Consider the following 25,999-nt stretch of genomic DNA (forward strand, 5'->3'; position numbering starts at 1 on the left):
CTTCTTCCTCTTCCTCCTTCTCCCCCATCCTGTTTTTATCCTTCTCCTCTTCTCCTCCCTCCTCCTCCGCCTTTTCACACACACACACACACACACACACACACACACACACACACACACACACACACACATATATATATATATATATATATATATATATATATGTATATATATATATATATATGAATATATACACACACACATCGTGAGCAGTAGCATTGCTATACGCTAATATATATATATATATATATATATATATATATCCATAAAGTGACATAGCACTGTGGCAAAGGGGATAAGTGTCTTTAACTATTTTCTGCTGGTTAATTCCAAGCAATTCTATTCAGCTGAGAGGAACTTGGTGTCTTGAGTGGTTTGAAAACAACCATCATGAGTAATTCACTTGCAATGCCCTTTCTAATGACACAGAGGGAATTCCACATCCGAAAATGACGAAGCTCACATATCTGGTTTACTGGATATACACGATGCCCTGACTGACTCGTGCTGACAGGAGATGCTGTGTGGATGAGTATTAAGGTAGTGCACGTAGTATACTTCTGCGTTACAAAGCAGAAGTGGTGGAGAAATTATTATAATTCATTTTGTATTATTTGTTTTTGTTTTGTTATCATTTGTCTGTTTGATTCTCATTTATTATTAGTTATATGTCAATTTATTATTATTTACTATTTACCTGTTTGTTTATTATTTAACTATACCTATGCATTTATCTATGTATTTTATTTGTTATTTATATTATTATAGTTTTTATTTATCAATTTATTATTATTATGATTTTTTTTCGCATCCGACTTCTAAGATATGGACCAAAAGGTCTCCTGTCGGCATGCTCCGCCTTTGTAATCCTTTGTAAATGTCAATGTAACAGTTTTAGAAGGATCGGTTTATTGAGTGCAGTTGGAGAAGCATATGGGGGAAGTGGGAAGTGAGCCAGTTGTTGTTTGAAGATGTCACTGTGCTTGTGGCCGAGTCATAGGTGGTCTGAGGCAGCCTGTGACGGAGTTTGGGAAGTTGTGTGACAGGAGAAAGTTGAAAGTAAATGTCGGTAAAAAAAAAAGGTGACGAGGTGTACAAGGGGTGAAGGTGACAGTAAATAGAGAAAAATAGATAGTTTTAGATATTTAGGGTCACATCTTTGCATGTATGAATGTATGTATGTATGAATGTATGTATGTATGAATGTATGTATGAATGTATGCATGTATGTATGAATGTATGTATGTATGTATGTATGAATGTATGCATGTATGTATGAATGTATGTATACATGTAAGAATGTATGTATGTATGTATGCATGTATGAATGTATGTATGTATGAATGTATGTATGCATGTATGAATGTATGTATGTATGAATGTATGTATGCATGTATGTATGTATGAGTATATGAATGTATGTATGAATGTATGTATGCATGTATGAATGTATGTATATATGTATGAACGTATGTATGAGTATATGAATGTATGTATGAATGTATGTATGCATGTATGAATGTATGTATGTATGAATGTATGTATGCATGTATGTATGTATGAATGTATGTATGCATGCATGAATGTATGTATGCATGTATGTATGAATGTATGTATGTAAGTATGAATGTATGTATGAATGTATGTATGAATGTATATGAATGTATTTATGTATGTATGAATGTATGTATGAATGTATGTATGCATGTATGAATACATGTATGTACGTATGTATGTATGTGCAAATCACCACACAGTGTATGTATCTAGGATGCACTTTCAACGCAGGCTCATCAACATTAAGTCCCCTTCGGTAAATAACCTTTGGGAAGAACTTTTTAAATGCGAATCAGAGGCTACAAAGTGATTGCGAAGCTCGGAAAAGGCAGCTTCGCCTCCGTCTACGCCGCCCGAAGAAAGAGCGACAGGACACCTGTGGCCATCAAGAAGGTGCCTCTCGATATGGTGCACACTTGGGCCGAGCATGAAGGACGCCTTGTGCCCGAAGAAGCTGCCCTTCTGTACAAGGTGCAGCACGTTCCAGGTGTCATCAAGCTCCTGGACTGCATCACCACGGAGGACACCATCTTCATGGTCATGGAACTCGTCTCCAAGTCCATGACCATCGAAGATTACATGAGGACCCACAGACCCCTGAAAGAAAAAGCCATCAGGAGGATCTTCAGGCTCCTGGTAAGGACGGTCGAAGGATGTCTGGATGCGGGGGTTTCCCATAAAGACATCAAGACAGAGAATGTCTTAGTCTTCAGAGACCGGGAGACTGGAGCCCTCGACATCAGGCTGATCGACTTCGGGTGCGGGGAGTTCGTGAAGGGAGATCGGGGCACCGACACGGGGGGGACCGAGATGTATTGGCCTCCGGAGTTCTTGTTCGAGGGCGAGTACCTCCACGTCCCTGCTACGGTATGGAGCCTCGGGACTCTTCTCTACTACATGCTCTGCCGCAGGGACGCCTTCCGCACCGTCGGAGACATCCAGAAGGCGAGACCGAAGTTCGGTCACGAAGTCCCGGAACAGTGTCGGGAGCTTCTGACGAGGTGCTTCGCCAGAGACCCCGAGGACCGTCCTTCCGTCGAGGGAATTCTCTCTCATCCTTGGCTCCAGAAGTCGTCCTCGAAGAGACACAACGCCAAGAGGAAGCGCCTGGCAGAGGAGGACCTCTCTGCGTCGACGAGGGAGGCCGAAGGGCGCAAGAGGCGTCGCCATGATGACGGGAACCGCCGGCGAAGACCCGCGGAAGGTCACAAGAAGAGGAGGAAGCACGGAAAGCTGCCCAAATGATCCTCCGATGAGTCACATAATAAAACAATTATAAAAAATAAAAATGAAATATATATATATAGAAATAAGAAATAAGAATAGAAATAAGAAATAAAATTAGAAAATGAAAAAATAACAATAAAAAGAAAAAAATTAAGAAAAAAATATATAAAAATGAAGGTGGGAGGTGACCCCTCAGCTGAATAAAAACGTCGTTATGCGTTATCCAGAGGAAAATCAATAGTGTGTGCCGCAGGATGCAACTTTATCGTCATGGGCTCGAAACTCTTGGGCCCGAGAACGGGCCCTCAGGAAAATATGGCGGACGATGCATTTCCTTCCCCGTGTAGCTGCCAGTCTAGCCTTTGTCCTTTGTCTTTTTCACCTTAGTCGTCTCCACGCATTTCTTTATGTTGATGATACCTTTTTTGTCGTCAGTGTTGGCTTTGCTGCAAGCATTCCCTTTCCCTGTCGATCATGAGTCCAGCATGTGATCCAAAGACCAAGGTGAATACCGTGTAGCTGCCAATGTAGACCTTACCTTTGTCTTTTCGCCTTAGTCGTCTCCACGCATGTCGTTCTGTTGATGATGCCTTTCGAGTCGTCTTAGTTGTTTGCGCCTACAATAGAGATGGTTGTCGAACGGGGGGCGGGGGGTTTGAATCTTGTTGCTTTCGACATTTTTCTTAACTCTGACGCCATGCTTTGATTATTTTTGGCAATTTTTTCATTTTCTTTCCTTTCCCTCTTCTCCTCTTCTTTCTTTCCTCATTTCTTATTTTCCTTTTCTTTTGATTTTCTTTTTCTTTTCAAATTTTGTGTTTTCTCTCTTTTTATATGTTCTTGTTTTACTTCATTTCTCTTATTTTTCCTATTTTGCTTGATGTCCTTTGCATCAGTATTCATTTAATTATAATTACATTGTTATAATTTGATCACTATCAAAAGAAAATGAAACTGTTCCACTAGTAGAGGCAAATTTCAACATAACTAATCTTGTTCTGTCGGCTTATAAAAAAAATAAGTATTGTTAACAATACTTTTTTATCATTCATGATGTTCGTACATTTTCTTCACTGCACAATCAATAATATTGAACAATAGTCCATACTGAACAATATTATTGACAATGTAGAGATAGTACTGTTGGAGTCGTATAAGGGTGGGGGTTGGACAAGAATATTGTCAATAACATTGATCACAATATTATTAACAATGTAGGGATAGTACTGTTGGAGTCATGTAAGGATGCGGGTTGGACAAGATTATTGCCAATAACATTGATCACAATATTATTGACAATGTAGAGATAGTACTGTTGGAGTCGTGTAAGGATGCGGATTGGACAAAAGTATTGTCAATAAAATTGATCGTAAGCAATAATATTGTTGGAGCCATATAAGGGTGCGGGCTAGAGAAGAGTATTGTCAATAACATTGATCGTAAGCGATGCAGTATACAAGGTTAATTCCGGCTTCCATTCCTTTCTTCATCAACAATGAATCTCGGCCAAATGAGACGAAACGAGATATTTTGAGACATTTCCTCTATGCGAGTCCTTCGTGTTGGGTTGATTGCTCAATGATGAATGTTGTTGCGAAGCCGACTCCGCTCGTAATTACTGCCGCAGACGTTGGCGTCTTTCTCGCCGAGTCGTGGGCAGCGGAGAGCTCTCTGGTCGTAGAATTACGACCTGGATGAGTCATTGGCGACATCGTAGTCTTAGTCGTATCGTAAATGTATGACGTAACGAGGGAGGGTTGTTGTTGTACCTTTTAGAAAGACGACCATCGTAGTACTTACAAGTGAAACTAGTCGTCTCTGTTCAAAGAATTTAATTTGTCGTGACCCTGACAACAATGAAGACTGTCACCAGTCAAGACGTTTACACGGGGCAAGTTGAGGCTCAGGTTAATTGTGCAAGTTACTTGAAATGAAGAGGAAAACGAGCAAGTACATGTTCACACAGGACAAGTCTCTGACAACAAGCAAGACTGTCACTACCGTAGTCAAGAGATTTACAGCTGTAAACTCTCGTTTACACAGGGCAAGTTGAGAGGCAAGTTAAGTGTGCAAGTTACTTGAAATGAAGAGGAAAACGAGCAAGTACATGTTCACACAGGACAGGACAGAGACAAGTGGCCTTTGTGAATATGTACTTGCTTACTTTCCTTTCCAGTTCAAGCAAGAGACAAGTGGCCTGTGTGAACATGTACTTGCTCGCTTTCCTATCCAATTCAAGCAACTTGCACACTTGACTTGCCTTTCATCTTGCCCCGTGTAAACGAGGCTTGAACGCAGTTACGATTTTTTGGACGAGGAAGTAGTTTTGTTAGGCTGAGCTGTCGGCTAACGTGGTGTCGTCTTACAGTCGCGAAATAAAGTTCGTTCTTTACGTTTCCTTGTTCAGCCAAGATATAACGTCTGCGATGACGTATAACGATGGAACTGGAAAAGAATGTGAGTTTGATAGACATCACATTGTATACACGTGTCACTTGACAACCAATATTCTCCCAAGACCTCTTGTAGTTGACTGAAGAAGCGTAAGAGTAGTTGGATCTAGTTCTCAGAGTTCATAGTTACAGTATTCTTAAATCGAAAAAAGGGAAGATCTATTAAAAGTCGAAACAAGAACAGGTCACCTCACTTTGGGGAGGAAACGAACGATATGAGGTCATGCAAAGTGGCGAAAAGTGCCAACCAGAGACTCGAGATATGGCTCCGAGACAGAATTATTTATGAGCAATTGTCTGACAATGTTCTTGTTGTTAAATACTACATCACGTAATTTTAATATTAATGTAGCTACGGAATTGTTTATGAACAATTGTCCTACAGTATTTTTGTTGTTAAAACCTACATCACATGATTTTAATATTAATGTAATTTTAACGGATATTTTTATGAGCAAATGTCTTACAGTATTCTTGTTGTTAAAACCTACATCACATAAATTTAATGTTAATATAACTTTAACGGAATTGTTTATGAACAGTTGTCTTAGTATTCTTGTTTTAAAAAATACACTTTTATTAAAATTACGTTATGTAGCTTTTAACAACAAGAATAATGTAAGACAATTGGTCATAGATAATTACTTACTGTGAGCTATACTATCGTTTAGGTCATTGTTGATTCCAAGTGTACAGACGTCTTGAGAATGGTGTCTGACTATGTTATGGATTTTTCTTTAACAATACACGTCGCTGTTCACAAATATCGTTTAAGAAAGATAAGCACTTATCGCGTGCGAATGAATGTCATGTTGCATAGAAAATTTCCGTTCTTCACTTGGTTCAAATCACAAATAAAATAATCTAATACTTAATTCTTTATCAGACAGTGGGGGCTTAAAGGTATTATTATGGATGTCTGAAGAAAAATCTATTAATTTTTGGGGTTGCTATGTGATTGGCATAAGGCCATTACAACGTTATTTTTTCATCTTCAGTTTCATTCAACGAACGTGTAAAGAATTGCATGAGAATATACGACACGACGCGGAGTGTTCGTTAATCTTAATTCGTTGCTATTCGCTATTTTTACATTTGTTTAGGTTGCCCACAGCCGACTCGATCCAGTTGAAGGTGAACGTTGTTTTCTTTATTTTTAGTTCCATTCAACCGAAGTGTTATGAATTGCATGAGGTTATATGACACGGCGTGGGGAGTTCGTTAGTCGTTAATTCGTTACTATTCGCGACTTTTAGGCTGCCCAATGCTGATTCGATCTAACTTAAGGATTATCCCCTCCTCTGCACGAATGTCGAGACCTTTTCAGAGACCTTGAAACCTTGAAATGTCCGTTATTTCTTGTAATAATTTATTTTGTATTATTTGTTTTTGTTTTGTTATCATTTGTCTGTTTGATTCTCATTTATTATTAGTTATATGTCAATTTATTATTATTTACTATTTACCTGTTTGTTTATTATTTAACTATACCTATGCATTTATTTATGTATTTTATTTGTTATTTACATTATTATAGTTTTTATTGATTAATTTATTATTATTATGATTTTTTTCGCATCCGACCTAGATATGGACCAAAAGGTCTCCTGTCGGCATGCTTCGCCTTTGTAATCCTTTGTAAATGTGAATGTAGCATTTTTAGAGGGATCGGTTTGTTGAGTGCAGTTGGAGAAGCATATGGGGGAAGTGGGAAGTGAGCCAGTTGTTGTTTGCTGATGACACTGCAGCGCTTGTGGCTGAGTCAGAGGGGGTCTGAGGCGGCCTGTGACGGATTTTGGGAAGATATGTGATAGGAGAAAGTTGAAAGTAAACGTTGGTAAAAAGAAGGTGTTGAGGTGTACAAGGCGTGAAGGTGGCAGTAAATAGAGACAAATAAATAGTGTTAGATATTTAGGGTCACATCTATGCATGTATGAATGAATGCAGAGGCAAAGATGTTCTTACAAACCTCATTGTGGGAGTTTGTAATGAACTAGCTCCTTTTTTAGGGTAGAAGGCCAAAGGGAAGGGGAAATAGAATGTACCTGGGAAAACAGTGTAGAGTATAGCATTAATGTAGAACAATGTACCAGTATAGGACAAAATATAATTTTAGGATTTAATGTCGTTAGAGGACGAAATGTCACATTAGGATATAATGTCATAGGCCAAAATGTCACAATGGGATGTAATGACAGTGGAGGATAAAAGGTCACGATGGGAAGTAATGATAGTGGAGAACAAAATATCACGATAGGATGTAATGATAATGGAGGAGAAAATATCACGGTAGGATATAATGTCATTGAAGGCCAAAATGTAATTTTAGGAAGGGATACCGGACAGAATGTCAATGAAGGCCAAAATATCATGATAGGATGTAATGTCGCTAGAGGACGATATGACACATTAGGATGTAATGTCATAGGACAAAATGTCACAATGGGATGTAATGACAGTGGAGGACAAAAGATCACGATGGGAAATAATGATAGTGGAGAACAAAATATCACGATAGGATGTAATGATAATGGAGGAGAAAATATCACGGTAGGATATAATGTCAGTGAAGGACAAAATATAATTTTAGGAAGAGATACCGGACAGAATGTCAATGAAGGCCAAAATATCAAGATAGGATGTAATGACAGTGGAAGACAAAAGATCACGATGGGATGTAATTATAGTGGAGGAAAAAATATCACGGTAGGATATAATGTCACTGGAGGACAAAATATAATTTTAGAAAGGGATGCCGGACATAATGTCACTGAACGATGGGAGGCCGGCGTGAATCACGGTGACGTAGGGGGACAAAATGTACAAAATAGATCGGATGACCGTAATCGACCAGATGTCCGTGGTGGGGGAAATTTTAATTTTGATAGGAGAAATGTTAATGAGGCATTGAATGTCAATGAAGGACCAAATAATAATAATATAGAGCAAGGCATAAATAAAAAACAAAATGATAATATAAGACATGATATTGAAACTCAAAATGTGGCAAAAAGAAATAATCACGAGTTTCTTAAAACTATGTACTTTAATGCTCGTAGTATTAGGAACAAATTTCAAGAAATACAGGCGTATGTCAAAAGCGAAAATCTCGATATGATAGGAATAACTGAGACATGGTTAAATGGTACAGAGTTCGAAGCTGAATTTAATATTGCGGGATTTAAACACTTTCATCAGGATAGAAACCACAAGAAAGGTGGGGGTGTTCTATTGTACGTTAAAAACAATGTTCATGCTTGTGTTTTAGAGAAAGTGAAACAGGATGCATATGACAGTTTGTGGGTTGAGTTAACCTTAACAAATGGACAAAAAATGAATATAGGTGTAATATATAGGCCAAAGACATTATCATTAGCAGACGACAAACTGTTATTTCAAGAACTGTCTAGTTTCTGCAACCGGGATTTATTGATAATGGGTGATTTCAATTTTACTGACATTGATTGGATGACCCTTGAACATGGCCATATAGGTAGTCGCTTGATTGATTTTCTTGGTGACAATTACTTAATTCAGCATGTAAAAGAGCCCACAAGATATGGAAACTTGCTCGATTTATTGATCACTAGCCGTGAAAGCATGGTAACTGATGTAGAAGTCGGTGAATCTGTTGCAAATAGCGATCACAATTTAGTCAGATTCAAACTCCTAAACAATTTTAGAATAGATACTTGTGCTTCTAAAATACCCGATTTCAGTAAAGCTCAGTTCATAGAACTACGTCAGGAGCTTCAGCTTACAGATTGGGAGGCAAAATTAAACGAAAGGCCTGTAGATCAGATGTGGGAAATATTTCAAAATACGCTCACTAAGATGATTCAAACTTACATTCCTTTTAAGGACAGACGTCCCCCAAATCAGGCTCGCCCAAAGTGGCTCGACAAAGAAACTGAAAAAAGTATTGCTAAAAAGAGACAGGCTTATAAGAAATATAAGTGCTCGGGTGCATCTAATGACTATGAAAGTTATGTATCAATACAGAGAGATTTAAAAAAGACAATATGAAAAAGAAAACGACAATACGAAATGAACATCGCTGATAAATCCAAAGAGAATCACAAAGAATTCTATAGTTACATTAGAGATAAAAAGGTTGTTAGGAATCACATTGGTCCACTATTATCTGCTGACGGTCAACTTGAATATTCAAATGAAGGAATGTGTAATATCTTAAATAATTATTTTAGCTCGGTATTCGTAAACGAAACACCTCAAAGTGAATTCCAAACTGAAACCTGTGAAAAGTCTGGGGTAAACTTACTCACTACGGTAAATATAACAAAAGAAAAAATTAAAAGGTGTATAGACAAACTCAAAGTTAATAAAACACCAGGGCCTGACGGTTGGCATCCAAGAATCTTAAAGGAAATGAAAAATGAGATTGTTGTTCCATTAGAAATTATTTTCAAGAAATCCATCATATCCGGAGATGTCCCAAGAGAATGGAAGCTAGCTAACGTTACTCCCATATTCAAAAAAGGTGACAAAAAGAAACCAAATAACTATAGGCCTATAAGTTTGACTTCGATCGTAGGAAAAATAATGGAAATTATCATCAGAGATTATATCGATTATCATTTAGAAAGTAACCGTTTAATAAATGATAGCCAGCATGGTTTCAGACGGAAACGTTCTTGCGTGACTAACTTACTCGAATTCTACAACACAGTTATCTCGAATTATGACAAAAGAAACAATATAGATTTAATATATCTAGACTTTGCAAAAGCTTTTGATACCGTCCCACACGAAAGACTACTTACTAAATTAGCTTTGCATGGAATAAGTGGTAGCCTATTAGGTTGGACTAGTAATTGGTTGAAAGGTCGGAAACAGAGAGTTGTTTTAAATGGAAAAACTTCTGGATGGAAAAATGTTGCAAGTGGAGTTCCTCAGGGTTCCGTTCTTGGGCCACTTCTATTCATAGTATATATAAATTATATAGACAATGGACTAAAATCTACTGTTTCCAAATTTGCTGATGATACAAAACTGTGCGGAGTGGCAAATGATCACTCAAACCAATTAGATATTCAAGAAGATTTAGATCAATTACAGCAATGGTCTGAAAAGTGGCTAATGAAATTTAACACAAGTAAATGCAAGGTAATGCACATAGGTAAAAATAACAGTAAGTACGATTACAAGTTATTTGGAAATTCGTTAACAAAAGTGGATAGTGAAAAAGATCTCGGCGTAATTATCAGTAACGACCTCAAATCATCCAAGCAGTGTATTTCAGCCTCTGAGAAAGCAAATAAGATTCTGGGATTGATTGCGCGATCTTTTGATTTCAAAAGTCCATCACTCATTAACAAGCTATATAAATCGTTAGTTCGTCCACATTTGGAATATGCTGTTTCCGTATGGTCACCGAATCTCATTAAAGACATTGACAGACTGGAAAAAGTACAACGGCGAGCCACAAAACTGATTCCAAATATCAAAAATAAATCATACGAAAATCGACTTAAGCACATGAATCTGTTTTCCCTAAAAAAGCGTAGACTCAGAGGTGACTTGATACAGGTCTTTAAGATTTTAAAGGGAATTGACAACATCAAAAGTGACAAAATTTTCACATTGAATGAGAATCAGACAAGAAACAATGGTCTCAAACTGTCCGGAAATAGATTCAATTTGGAAGTAGGCAGAAACAACTTTGCCAACCGTGTAGTTAATGAATGGAATATACTTCCTGCACAGGTAGTGCAATGTAGTTCAGTTCGAAGCTTTAAGAATCATTTAGATAAATACCTAAGTAAGATGCTGTAATGATTATAATTTATGATATATTATTTGTTTTTGTTTTGTTATAATTTGTCTGTCTGATTTTCATTTATTATTAGTTATATGTCAATTTATAATCATTTACTATTTACCTTTTTTTTTGTTATTAAAATATACCTATGCATTTTTTTTTTTTTTTTTTTTTTGCATCCGACCTAGATATGGATCAAAAGGTCTCCTGTCGGCATGCTCCGCCTTTGTTTGAATGTATGTATGCATGTATGTATGAATGTATGTATGCATGTATGAATGTGTGTATGCATGTGTGAATGTATGTATGCATGTATGTATGAATGTATGTATGCATGTATGTATGAATGTATGTATGCATGTATGAATGTATGTATGCATGTATGTATGAATGTATGTATGCATGTATGTATGAATGTATGTATGAATGTATGTATGAATGTATGTATGAATGTATGTATGCATGTATGTATGAATGTATGTATGCATGTATGAATGTATGTATGCATGTATGAGTATATGTATGAACGTATGTATGTATGTGCAAATCACCACACAGTGTATATATCTAGGATGCACTTTCAACGCAGGCTCATCAACATAAGTCCCCTTCGGTAAATAACCTTTGGGAAGAACTTTTTAAATGCGAATCAGAGGCTACAAAGTGACTGCGAAGCTCGGAAAAGGCAGCTTCGCCTCCGTCTACGCCGCCAGAAGAAAGAGCGACAGGACACCTGTGGCCATCAAGAAGGTGCCTCTCGATATGGTGCACACTTGGGCCGAGCATGAAGGACGCCTTGTGCCCGAAGAAGCTGCCCTTCTGTACAAGGTGCAGCACGTTCCAGGTGTCATCAAGCTCCTGGAATGCATCACCACGGAGGACACCATCTTCATGGTCATGGAACGCGTCTCCAAGTCCATGACCATTGAAGATTACATGAGGACCCACGGACCCCTGAAAGAAAAAGTCATCAGGAGGATCTTCAGGCTCCTGGTAAGGACGGTCGAAGGATGCCTGGATGCGGGGGTTTCCCATAAAGACATCAAGACAGAGAATGTCTTAGTCTTCAGAGACCGGGAGACTGGAGCCCTCGACATCAGGCTGATCGACTTCGGGTGCGGGGAGTTCGTGAAGGGAGATCGAGGCACCGACACGGGGGGGACCGAGATGTATTGGCCCCCGGAGTTCTTGTTCGAGGGCGAGTACCTCCACGTCCCTGCTACGGTATGGAGTCTGGGGACTCTCCTCTTCTACATGCTCTGCCGCAGGGACGCCTTCCGCACCGTCGGAGACATCCAGAAGGCGAGACCGAAGTTCGGTCACGAAGTCCCGGAGGAGTGTCGGGAGCTTCTGACGAGGTGCTTCGCCAGAGACCCCGAGGACCGTCCTTCCGTCGAGGGAATTCTCTCTCATCCTTGGCTCCAGAAGTCGTCCTCGAAGAGACACGACGCCAAGAGGAAGCGCCTGGCAGAGGAGGACCTCTCTGCGTCGACGAGGGAGGACGAAGGGCGCAAGAGGCGTCGCCATGATGACGGGAACCGCCGGCGAAGACCCGCGGGAGGTCACAAGAAGAGGAGGAAGCACGGAAAGCTGTCCGAATGATCCTCCGACGGGTCACATAATAAAACAATTATAAAAAGTAAAAAATATATTTGTATAGAAATAAGAAATAAGAATAGAAATAAGAAATAGAAATAGGAAATGAAAAAAATGATAATAAAAAAAAAACTAAAAAAAGAAAAAATATATATATATAAAAATGGAGGTGGGAGGTGACCCCTCAGCTGAATAAAAACGTCGTTATGCGTTATCCAGAGGAAAATCAATAGTGTGCGGCGCAGGATGCAACTTTATCGTCATGGGCTCGAAACTCTTGGGCCCGAGAACGGGCCCTCAGGAAAATATGGCGGACGATGCATTTCCTTCCCCTTGTAGCTGCCAGTCTAGCCTTTTTCCTTTGTCTTTTTCACCTTAGTCGTCTCCACGCATGGCTTTCTGTTGATGATACATTTTTAGTCGTCAGTGTTGGCTTTGCTGCAAACATTCCCTTTCCCTGTCGATCACGAGTCCAGCACGTGATCCAAAGACCAAGGTGAATACCGTGTAGCTGCCAATGTAGACTTTACCTTTGTCTTTTCGCCTTAGTCGTCTCCACGCATGTCGTTCTGTTGATGATACATTTTTAGTCGTCAGTGTTGGCTTTGCTGCAAGCATTCCCTTTCCCTGTCGATCATGAGTCTAGCACGTGATTCAAAGACCAAGGTGAATACCGTGTAGCTGACAGTGTAGACTTTTCCTTCGTCTTTTCGCCTTAGCCGTCTCCACGCAAGTCATTCTGTTGATAATGCCTTCAGAGTCGTCTTCGTTGTCTGCGCCTACGATAGAGACGGTTGTCGAACGGGGGGGGGGCGATTTGAATCTTGTTGCTTTCGACTTTTTTCTTGGCTCTTACATCTTGTTTTGCATTTTTTCCCCTTTCTCTCATTTTTTCTTTCCTTTTTTTCTTTCCTCGTTTTTTATCTTCCTTTTCTTTATGCTTTATCTTTATTTTCTGATTTTGTGTCTTCTCTCTTTTTATATGTTCTTGTTTTACTTTATTTCTCTTATTTTTTTCTATTTTACTTGATCTCTTTTGGATCATTATTCATTTGATTGTAATTACATTATTGTCATTTGCTCGCTATCAAAAGAAAATGAAACTGTTCTGCTAGTAGAGGCAAAATTCAACATAACTTGTTCTGTCGGCAAATAGAAAAATAAGTATTGTTAACAATACTTTTTTTTTATCATTCATGATGTTTATACATTTTCTTCACTGCACGATCAATAATATTGAACAACAGCCTATATTGAAAAATATTAATGACAATGTAGAGATACTACTGTTGGAGTCGTGTAAGGGTGGGGGTTGGACAAGAGTATTGCCAATAACATTGATCACACTATTATTGACAATGTAGAGATAATACTGTTGGAGTCATGTAAGGGTGCGGGGTGGAGAAGAGTATTGTCAATAACATTGATCACAATATTATTGACAATGTAGAGATAATACTGCTGGAGTCATGTAAGGGTGCGGGGTGGACAAGAGTATTGTCAATAACATTGATCACAATATTATTGACAATGTAGGGATAGTACTGTTGGAGTCGTGTAAGGATGCGGATTGGACAAGAGTATTGTCAATAACATTGATCGTAAGCGATAATATTGTTGGAGCCATATAAGGGTGCGTGCTGGACAAAAGTATTGTCAATAACATTGATCGTAAGCGATAATATTGTTGGAGCCATATAAGGGTGCGTGCTGGACAAGAGTATTGTCAATAACATTGATCGTAAGCAATGCAGTATACAAAGGTTAATTCCGGCTTCCATTCCTTTCTTCATCAACAATGAATCTCGACCAAATGAGACCGAACGAGATATTTTGAGACATTTTCTCTAATCGAGTTCTTCGTGATGTCTTGATTGCTCAATGATGAATGTTGTTGCGAAGCCGACTCCGCTCGTAATTACTGCCGCAGACGTTGGCGTCTTTCTCGCCGAGTCGTGGGCAGCGGAGAGCTTTCTGGTCGTAGAATTACGACCTGGATGAGTCATTGGCGACCTCGTAGTCTTAGTCGTATCGTAAATGTACGACGTAACGAGGGAGGGTTTTTGTTGTTGTAGCTTAGAGGAAGACGACCATCGTAGTATTTACAAGTGAAGCTAGTCGTTTCTGTTCAAGAAAATTTTTTGTCGTGACCCTGACAACAATGAAGACTGTCACTAGTCAAGACATTTACACGGGGCAAGTTGAGAGTCAAGTTAAGTGTGCAAGTTACTTGAAATGAAGAGGAAAACGAGCAAGTACATGTTCACACAGGACAAGTCTCTGACAACAAGCAAGACTGTCACTACCGTAGTCAAGACATTTACAGCTGTAAACTCTCGTTTACACGGGGCAAGTTGAGAGGCAAGTTAAGTGTGCAAGTTACTTGAAATGAAGAGGAAAACGAGCAAGTACATGTTCACACAGGACAAGTCAGAGACAAGTGGCCTTTGTGAATATGTACTTGCTTACTTTCCTTTCCAGTTCAAGCAAGAGACAAGTGGCCTGTGTGAACATATACTTGCTTTCTTTCCTCTCCAGTTCAAGCAACTTGCACACTTGACTTGCCTCTCATCTTGCCCCGTGTAAACGAGTCTTGAACGCAGTTACGATTTTTTCGACGAGGAAGTAGTTTTGTTAGGCTGAGCTGTCGGCTAACGTGGTATGTCGTCTTACAGTCGCGGACTAAAGTTTGTTCTTCACGTTTCCTTGTTCAGCCAAGATATAACGTCTGTGATGACGTATAACGATGCAACTGGAAAAGAATGTGATGTCTATCAAACTTACAGAAGCTGAAGTGCTACATAAAGGTTTTGATAAATTCACTAAAAGAATTGTTGAATCAGCATATATTTCTACTAATAATTCATCGAATCATCAAGGATGGTTTATCAATTTAGCTAAAGAAACTAGTATTTTAATTCTAAAACACGCCAGAAAAACGACCTTTCCCAAGTGTCCGAAAAGATAATTAGATTTAGTACATAAACTCCAATTGCAGTTCTACATACACTCTCTGAAGAAGTTCTACGCGAACGAAACGTTAGAGTGCATAGGGTTCCGAGCCATCCCCTGTATTTATGCTCTCCATCATCCAAATACATCACATTGTATACACGTGTCACTTGACAACCAATATTCTCCCAAGACCTCTTGTAGTTGACTGAAAAGGTGGAGGAGTAATTGGATCTAGTCCTCAGAGTCCACAGTTACAGTATTCTTAAATCGAAAAAAGGGAAGATCCATTAAAAGTCGAAACAAGAACAGGTCACCTCACTTTGGGGAGGAAACGAACGATATGAGGTCATGCAAAGTGGCGAAAAGTGCCAACCGGACAGACTCGAGATATGGCTCCGAGACAGAATTAATTATGAGCAATTGTCTGACAGTGTTCTTTTTGTTAAATACTACATATATATATATATATATATATATATATATATATATATATATATATATATATATATATATCTATATATATATATATATATATATATATATATCTTTAAGTGACATAGCCCTGTGGCAAAGAGGGTAAGTGTCTTCAACTCGTTTCTGCTGGCTAATTTCATGTAATTCTATTCAGCTGAGAGGAACTTGGTGTCTTGAGTGGTTCGAAAACAACCATCATGAGTAATTCACTTGCAATGCCCTTTCTAACGACACAGAGGGAATTCCACATCCGAAAATGACGAAGCTCACATATCTGGTTTACTGGATATACACGATGCCCTGACTGACTCGTGCTGACAGGAGATGCTGTGTGGAAGAGTATTAAGGTAGTGCACGTAGTATACTTCTGCGTTACAAAGCAGAAGTGGTGGGGAAATGATTATAATTTATTTTGTATTATTTGTTTTTGTTTTGTTATCATTTGTCTGTTTGATTCTCATTTATTATTAGTTATATTATGTCAATTTATTATTATCTACTATTTACCTGTTTGTTTATTATTTAACTATACCTATGCATTTATTTATGTATTTTATTTGTTATTTACATTATAGTTGTTATTGATTAATTTATTATTATTATTATTATTTTTCTCATCCAACCTAGATATGGACCAAAAAGTCTCCTGTCGGCATGCTCCGCCTTTGTAATCCTTTGTAAATGTGAATGTAGCAGTTTTAGAGGGATCGGTTTGTTGAGTGCAGTTGGAGAAGCATATGGGAAAAGTATGTATGCATGTATGCATGTATGTATGAATGTATGTATGCATGTATGAATGTATGTATGAATGTATGTATGCATGTATGAATATATGTATGTACGTATGTATGTATGTGCAAATCACCACACAGTGTATATATCTAGGATGCACTTTCCACGCAGACTCACCAATATTCACTCTCCTTCGGTAAATAACCTTTGGGAAGAACTTTTTAAATGCGAATCAGAGGCTACAAAGTGATTGCGAAGCTCGGGAAAGGCAGCTTCGCCTCCGTCTACGCCGCCCGAAGAAAGAGCGACAAGACACCTGTGGCCATCAAGAAGGTGCCTCTCGATATGGTGCACACTTGGGCCGAGCATGAAGGACGCCTTGTGCCCGAAGAAGCTGCACTTCTGTACAAGGTGCAGCACGTTCCAGGTGTCATCAAGCTCCTGGAATGCATCACCACGGAGGACACCATCTTCATGGTCATGGAACGCGTCTCCAGGTCCATGACCATTGAAGATTACTTGAGGACCCACGGACCCTTGAGAGAGAAAGTGATCAGGAGGATCTTCAGGCTCCTGGTAAGGACGGTCGAAGGATGCCTGGATGCGGGGGTTTCCCATAAAGACATCAAGACCGAGAATGTCTTAGTCTTCAGAGACCGGGAGACTGGAACCCTCGACATCAGGCTGATCGACTTCGGGTGCGGGGAGTTCGTGAAGGGAGATCGAGGCACCGACACGGGGGGGACCGAGATGTATTGGCCCCCGGAGTTCTTGTTCGAGGGCGAGTACCTCCACGTCCCTGCTACGGTATGGAGCCTCGGGACTCTTCTGTACTACATGCTCTGCCGCAGGGACGCCTTCCGCACCGTCGGAGACATCCAGAAGGCGAGACCGAAGTTCGGTCACGAAGTCCCGGAACAGTGTCGGGAGCTTCTGACGAGGTGCTTCGCCAAAGACCCCGACGACCGTCCTTCCGTCGAGGAAATTCTCTCTCATCCTTGGCTACAGAAGTCGTCCTCGAAGAGATACAACGCCAAGAGGAAGCGCCTGGCAGAGGAGGACCTCTCTGCGTCGACGAGGGAGGCCGAAGGGCACAAGAGGCGTCGTCATGATGACGGGAACCGTCGGCGAAGACCCGCGGAAGGTCACAAGAAGAGGAGGAAGCACGGAAAGCTGTCCGAATGATCCTCCGACGGGTCACATAATAAAACAATTATAAAAAGTAAAAAAAAAATATATATATAGGAATAAGAAATAAGAATAGAAATAAGAAATAGAAATAGAAAATGAAAAAAATGACAATAAAAAGAAACTAAAAAACTAAAAAGAAAAAAAGATAAAAAAATATATATATCTAAAAATGGAGGTGGGAGGTGACCCCTCAGCTGAATAAAAACGTCGTTATGCGAAATCCAGAGGAAAATCAATAATGTGCGCCGTAGGATGCAACTTTATCGTCATGGGCTTGAAACTCTTGGGCCCGAGAACGGGCCCTCGGGAAAAGATGGCGTACGATGCGTTCCCTTCCCCGTGTAGCTGCCAGTCTAGCCTTTGTCCTTTGTCTTTTTCACCTTAGTCGTCTCCACGCATTTCTTTATGTTGATGATACCTTTTTTGTCGTCAGTATTGGCTTTGCTGCAAGCATTCCCTTTCCCTGTCGACCACGAGTACCAGCACGTGATCCAAAGACCAAGGTGAATACCGTGTAGCTGCCAGTGTAGACTTTACCTTCGTCTTTTCGCCTTAGTCGTCTCCACGCAAGTCGTTCTGTTGATGATGCCTTCAGAGTCGTCTTCGTTGTCTGCGCCTACAATAGAGACGGTTGTTGAACAGGGGGGGGAGGGACGATTTGAATCTTGTTGCTTTTGACATTTTTCTTAACTCTGACGTCATGCTTTGCATTTTGTTGTTGTCATTTTTTCGTTTTCTTCCCTTTCCCTCTTCTCTTCTATTTTCTTTTCTTTCCACATTTCTTAATTTCCTTTTCTTTCGATTTTCTTTTTCTTTTCTGATTGTGTGTTTTCTCTCGTTTTATATGTTCTTGTTTTACTTCATTTCTCTTATTTTTTCTGTTTTGCTTGATCTCCTTTGGATCATTATTCATTTACTTATAATTACATTATTGTCATTTGCTCACTATCAAAAGAAAATACAACTGTTTTACTGGTAGTGGCAAATTTCAATATAACTAATCTTGTTCCATCGGCCTATAAAAACTAAGTATTGTTAACAATACTTTTGTATCTTTCATGATGTTCGTACATTTTCTTCACTGCACGATCAATAATATTGAACAACAGCCTATATTGAACAATATTATTGACAATGTAGAGATAGTACTGTTGGAGTCGTATAAGGGTGGGGGTTGGACAAGATTATTGTCAATAACATTGATCACAATATTATTGACAATGTAGAGATAATACTGTTGGAGTCATGTAAGGATGCGGGGTGGACAAGAGTATTGTCAATAACATTGATCACAATATTATTGACAATGTAGAGATAATACTGCTGGAGTCATGTAAGGGTCCGGGCTGGACAAGAGTATTGTCAATAACATTGATCACAATATTATTGACAATGTAGGGATAATACTGCTGGAGTCGTTTAAGGATGCGGATTGGACAAGAGTATTGTCAATAACATTGATCGTAAGCGATAATATTGTTGGAGCCATATAAGGGTGCAGGCTGGACAAGAGTATTGTCAATAACATTGAGCGTAAGCGATAATATTGTTGGAGCCATATAAGGGTGCAGGCTGGACAAGAGTATTGTCAATAACATTGATCGTAAGCGATGCAGTATACAAAGGTTAATTCCGGCTTCCATTCCTTTCTTCATCAAGAATGAATCTCGGCCAAATGAGACCGAACGAGATATTTTGAGACATTTCCTCTATTGGAGTCCTTCGTGTTGGGTTGATTGCTCAATGATGAATGTTGTTGCGAAGCCGACTCCGCTCGTAATTACTGCCGCAGACGTTGGCGTCTTTCTCGCCTAGTCGTGGTCAGCGGAGAGGTTTCTGGTCGTAGAATTACGATCTGGATGAGTCATTGGCGACCTCGTAGTCTTAGTCGTATCGTAAATGTATGACGTAACGAGGGAGGGTTGTTGTTGCAGCTTCGAGGAAGACGACCATCGTAGTACCTACAAGTGAAGCTAGTCGTCTCTGTTCAAAGAAAAATTTTTGTCGTGACTCTGACAACAATGAAGACTGTCACTAGTCAAGACGTTTACACGGGGCAAGTTGAGGCTCAGGTTAAGTGTGCAAGTTACTTGAAATGAAGAGGAAAACGAGCAAGTACATGTTCACACAGGACAAGTCTCTGACAACAAGCAAGACTGTCACTACCGTAGTCAAGACATTTACAGCTGTAAACTCTCGTTTACACGGGGCAAGTTGAGAGGCAAGTTAAGTGTGCAAGTTACTTGAAATGAAGAGAAAAACGAGCAAGTACATGTTCACACAGGACAAGTCAGAGACAAGTGGCCTTTGTGAATATGTACTTGCTTACTTTCCTTTCCAGTTCAAGCAAGAGACAAGTGGCCTGTGTGAACATGTACTTGCTCTCTTTCCTCTCCAATTCAAGCAACTTGCACACTTGACTTGCCTTTCATCTTACCCCGTGTAAACGAGGCTTGAACGCAGTTACGATTTTTTTCGACGAGGAAGTAGTTTTGTTAGGCTGAGCTGTCGGCTAACGTGGTATGTCGTCATACAGTCGTGGACTAAAGTTCGTTCTTCACGTTTCCTTGTTCAGCCAAGATATTACGTCTGCGATGACGTATAACGATGGAACTGGAAAAGAATGTGAGTCTGATAGACATCACATTGTATTCACGTGTCACTTGACAACCAATATTCTCCCAAGACCTCTTGTAGTTGACTGAAGAAGAGGAAGAGTATGGAGGAGAAATAAGGAAGGATGAGGTGAAGGCAGTTGTAAAGATGATGAAAGCAGGTAAGGCACCTGGTCTGGATGGATGCCATGCAGAATGTCTGAAAAAGGGAGGTTCAGTGATGGTGGACTGGTTGGTGAGGTTATTTAATGTTTGCTGGAGAGAGAGTAGAGTACCGGAGGACTGGAGAAGTGCCTGTATAGTTCCTCTTTACAAGGGAAAAGGGGACAAGTGTGAATGTAGTAGTTTCAGAGGGATTAGCCTGTTAAGTGTAGTAGGGAAGGCTTATGGGAGGATCTTAATTGAGAGGATTAGGAGAGGAACAGAAGGAGTAATTGGTGAGGAACAGTGTGGATTTAGGACAGGTAGAGGTTGTGTAGATCAGATCTTTGTGGTAAGACAGATATGTGAGAAAGCTATAGGAAAGGGGAAGGATGTTTTTTGGGCTTTTATGGATCTGGAAAAGGCTTATGATAGGGTAGACAGAAAGGCACTGTGGGAGGTTATGCAGATTTATGGGATAGGAAGAAAGCTTTTGGGAGCTGTCAAGAGTTTTTATGAGAGTAGTAGAGCATGTGTCAGGATTAGAAATGGAGAGAGTGAGTGGTTTGAAGTAAAGGTGGGACTTCGTCAAGGATGCGTTATGTCGCCCTGGCTGTTCAACTTATACATGGATGGGGTGGTGCGAGATGTGAATGCTAGGGTAGTGGGTCAGGGATTGGAGATGGTTAAAGAAAATGGAGAAAAGTGGGAGGTGAGCCAGCTGTTGTTTGCGGACGACACTGCGCTTGTGGCAGGGTCAGAGGAGGGATTGAGGAAGCTGGTGGCAGAGTTTGGGAGAGTATGTGATAGAAGAAAGCTAAAGATAAATGTGGGTAAAAGTAAGGTGATGAGATGTACAAGGGGTGAAAGTGGCAGTACACTGAAAGTGAACATTAAGGGAGAGCGACTGGAGGAAGTGGATAGTTTTAGATACTTGGGTGCAAGTGTAGCAGGAAAAGGTGGAGTGAAGGTGGAGGTAGAATGTAGATTGAGAGAAGCGAGTAAATGCCTTGGTGGTTTAAAGAGTGTAATGAGGAATAGACATTTGGGAATGGATGCGAAGAGGAGACTGTATGAAGGAGTGATTGTGCCAACAGCACTGTATGGGGCAGAAACGTGGAACATAAGAGAAGAAGAGAGAAGGAGTTTGAATGTGTTTGAGATGAGGTGTCTGAGAAGTATGGTGGGGGTTACTAGGCTGGATAAAGTGAGAAATGAGGAGGTGAGGAGGAGAACAGGGGTGAATAAGGATTTGGGAGATAGGGTTGATGAAAGAATATTAGGATGGTTTGGACACATGGAAAGAATGAGTGAAGAAAGACTAGTAAAAGAGGTATGGAAGGCAGATGTGGAGGGAGTGAACATGAGGGGACGTCCTAGGATGAGGTGGATGGATGGGGTGAAGGGGGCTTTGGGGAAGAGGGGAATGTCTGTTGAGGAAGGAAGGGAGAGGACGGAAGACAGAGGTGAATGGAGAATGGTTGTATATGGATGATGTTGTGACTGCATGAGGAGGACTGGGGGTGGGGTAGTATGTGTGAGTAAATTTTGCCGCAGCCCGAAGGGATTTCTCCCCGTCCTCGCCTTATATGCAAAGGGGGACGGAGAGGGGGGTCGCCGATTAAATGAAGCGGCCTTGCTGTGGATGTACTGTGTCTTGCGACACTGCTTCTGACCCAGGGCGGTGGGCAGGGTGCAGGGATGACCCGTCATCCAGGAGGTGCTCAGATGAGAGGGAGGGTGGGAGGGGTGTGGAGTGTATTTAGGGATGAAATGGGTGGGAGTGTTTTTATGCCTTTCCCTTTTTGGCTACCTCCCATGGAGGGTGAAAAGCCTTTGGTATATGTATGTATGTATGTAGCTACGGAATTGTTTATGAACAATTGTCGTACAGTATTCTTGTTAAAAAGTACATCACGTAATTTTAATGTTAATGTAATTTTAAAGGGAGGATTTATGAGCAATTGTCTTACAGTGTTCTTGTTAAAACCTATATCACGTAATTTTAATATTAATGTAACTACGGGATTATTTATGAACAATTGTACTACAGTATTCTTGTTAAATACTAAATCACGTAATTTTAATGTTAATGTAAGTTTTAACGAAATTGTTTATGAACAATTGTCTTTTACTACTCATGTTGTTAAAAATTACATCACGTAATTTTAATGTCAATATAGCTTTAACGGAATTGTTTATGAACAGTTGTATTACAGTATTCTTGTTTTTAAAAAATACATTTTTATCAAAAATTGTCTTAGAGTACCATTGTTGTTAAGAATTATATATTCTTAACAACAATGGTACTCTAAGACAATTGGTCATAAATAATTACGTACTGTGAGCTATACTATCGTTTAGGTCATTGTTGATTCCAAGTGTACAGACGTCTTGAGAATGGTGTCTGACTATGTTATGGATTTTTCTTTAACAATACACGTCGCTGTTCACAAATATCGTTTATGAAAGATAAGCACTTATCGCGTGCGAATGAATGTCATGTTGCATAGAAAATTTCCGTTCTTCACTTGGTTCAAATCACAAATAAAATAATCTAATACTTAATTCTTTATCAGACAGTGGGGGCTTAAAGGTATTATTATGGATGTCTGAAGAAAAATCTATTAATTTTTGGGGTTGCTATGTGATTGGCATAAGGCCATTACAATGTTATTTTTTATCTTCAGTTTCATTCAACGAACGTTAAAGAATTGCATGAGAATATATGACACGTCCTCCTCTTCTTCCTCTTCCTCCTTCTCCCCCATCCTGTTTTTATCCGTCTCCTCCCTCCTCCTCCGCCTTTTCACACACACACACACACACACACACACACACACACACACACACACACACACACACACACACACACACACACACATATATATATATATATATATATATATATATATATATATCTTGTAAACATACGAGGTTGAAGGCTAAAGAGGATTCATTGTTGATTATTTTATTACGTGTAGCTTCGATACAACGTACAATCTTTTTGTCTTCAAATTTGACGTATCTTAGTAGTTGTCCTATTGTGGCCGACGTTTCGGAACTTCCTGGTTCCATCTTCTGGGCGATCTGATGTGCAGTGTCTGTGGATGTCGTATTTATTCATGGAGTTGGGATCATAAGGCTTCTTGCAGGAAGAGGTCTCCGACCCCGAAAAACAAATCCAACTCATCATCTATTACAATACTAAGAAAACAGCCCAATTGATTATCCGTAACCAACCCACCACCACAAAAACAACACTACAACAAGACCACGTTGTATACCAATATAAATGCAATAGTGAGGCGTGTGGATCTCACACTTACATTGGTATGACAACAACACAATTAACACGACGCCTAACATGCCACCTGTCCAACGGATCAATCAAGTCACACTATACCTCTTCCCACAACAAAGCACTAACAAGAAAAGACCTAGACAATAACACGACAATCATAGACAAGGAATCGGATCCCCGACGGCTACTGTTCCTGGAAGCCATATACATACAAGATAACCATCCTAACATCAACATCCAGACCGAAGACCTGCGCGTCTTACCATCCATGAAGAGACTGAACACAGACAGAATCACTACACGCACTGGGAGAGGTCTCTCAGATCTCCAGTAACCCGGCTCCCCTATTGGTCCTAGGCAACCAATCAGAGGAGACCTCTTCCTGCAAGAAGCCTTATGATCCCAACTCCATGAATAAATACGACATCCACAGACACTGCACATCAGATCGCCCAGAAGATGGAACCAGGAAGTTCCGAAATGTCGGCCACAATAGGACAACTACTAAGATACGTCAAATTTGAAGACAAAAAGATTGTACGTTGTATCGAAGCTACACGTAATAAAATAATCAACAATGAATCCTCTTTAGCCTTCAACCTCGTATGTTTACAAGAGAATATACTACCTGGCTACACCAATATATATATATATATATATATATATATATATGTATACATATATATACATATTTTTATATATATATATATCTTTAAGTGACATAGCCCTGTGGCAAAGAGGGTAAGTGTCTTCAACTCGTTTCTGCTGGCTAATTTCATGTAATTTTATTCAGCTGAGAGGAACTTGGTGTCTTGAGTGGTTCGAAAACAACCATCATGAGTAATTCACTTGCAATGCCCTTTCTAATGACACAGAGGGAATTCCACATCCGAAAATGACGAAGCTCACATACCTGGTTTACTGGATATACACGATGCCCTGACTGACTCGTGCTGACAGGAGATGTTGTGTGGAAGAGTATTAAGGTAGTGCACGTAGTATATTTCTGCGTTACAAAACAGAAGTGGACAAATGATTATAATTTATTTTATAATATTTGTTTTTGTTTTGTTATCTTTTGTCTGTTTGATTCTCATTTATTATTAGTTATATGTCAATTTATTATTATTTACTATTTACCTGTTTGTTTATTATCTAACTATATCTATGCATTTATTTATGTATTTTATTTGTTATTTACATTATTATAGTTTTTATTTATTAATTTATCATTGTTATGATTTTTTTCGCATCCGACCTAGATATGGACCAAAAGGTCTCCTGTCGGCATGCTCCGCCTTTGTAATCCTTTGTAATTGTGAATGTAGCAGTTTTAGAGGGATCGGTTTGTTGAGTGCAGTTGGAGAAGCATATGGGGGAAGTGGGAAGTGAGCCAGTTGTTGTTTGCTGATGACACTGTGATTGTGGCTGAGTCAGAGGGGGTCTGAGGCAGCCTGTGACAGTTTGGGAAGGTGTGTGACAGGAGAAAGTTGAAAGTAAACGTTGGTTAAAATAAGGTGATGAGGTGTACAAGGGGTGAAGGTTGCAGTAAATAGAGAAAAATAGATAGTTTTAGATATTTAGGGTCACATCTATGCATGTATGAATGTATGTATGCATGTATGTATGAATGTATGTATTCATGTATGTATGAATGTATGTATGCATGTATGTATGCATGTATGAATATATGTATTGCATGTATGTATGAATGTATGCATGTATGAATATATGCATGTATATATGAATGTGTGCATGCATGTATGAATGTATGTATGTATGTATGAATGAATGTATGTATGCATGTATTAATGTATGTATGCATGTATTAACGTATGTATGTATGCATGTATGCATATATTAATGTATTTATGCATGTATCAATGTATGTATGTATGTATATATGTATGTATGTATGTATGTATGCATGTATGAATGTATTTATGAATGTATGTATGAATGTATGTATGAA

At 39.6% G+C, this 25,999-nt stretch overlaps 3 protein-coding genes across 3 annotated transcripts; all 3 read left to right on the forward strand.

Moving 5' to 3' along the window:
* The first annotated feature begins 1,842 nt into the window (after positions 1 to 1,842).
* Positions 1,843 to 2,802, forward strand: LOC143039831 (serine/threonine-protein kinase pim-2-like). Its single transcript, XM_076210082.1, has one exon. It carries the CDS (start codon positions 1,843 to 1,845, stop codon positions 2,800 to 2,802), a length of 960 nt encoding a protein of 319 aa, XP_076066197.1.
* Positions 2,803 to 11,661: 8,859 nt separating this feature from the next.
* On the forward strand, positions 11,662 to 12,621 carry LOC143039832 (serine/threonine-protein kinase pim-2-like). Its single transcript, XM_076210084.1, has one exon. The coding sequence runs from the start codon at positions 11,662 to 11,664 to the stop codon at positions 12,619 to 12,621; it is 960 nt and encodes a 319-aa protein (XP_076066199.1).
* A 4,380-nt stretch (positions 12,622 to 17,001) lies between these two features.
* On the forward strand, positions 17,002 to 17,961 carry LOC143039833 (serine/threonine-protein kinase pim-2-like). Its single transcript, XM_076210085.1, has one exon. The coding sequence runs from the start codon at positions 17,002 to 17,004 to the stop codon at positions 17,959 to 17,961; it is 960 nt and encodes a 319-aa protein (XP_076066200.1).
* Positions 17,962 to 25,999: the final 8,038 nt, after the last annotated feature.

The sequence above is a fragment of the Oratosquilla oratoria genome, chromosome 27 (genome assembly GCF_046742065.1).
Source record: "Oratosquilla oratoria isolate Oo_2021 chromosome 27, ASM4674206v1, whole genome shotgun sequence".
Taxonomy (NCBI): Eukaryota; Metazoa; Arthropoda; class Malacostraca; order Stomatopoda; family Squillidae; genus Oratosquilla; species Oratosquilla oratoria.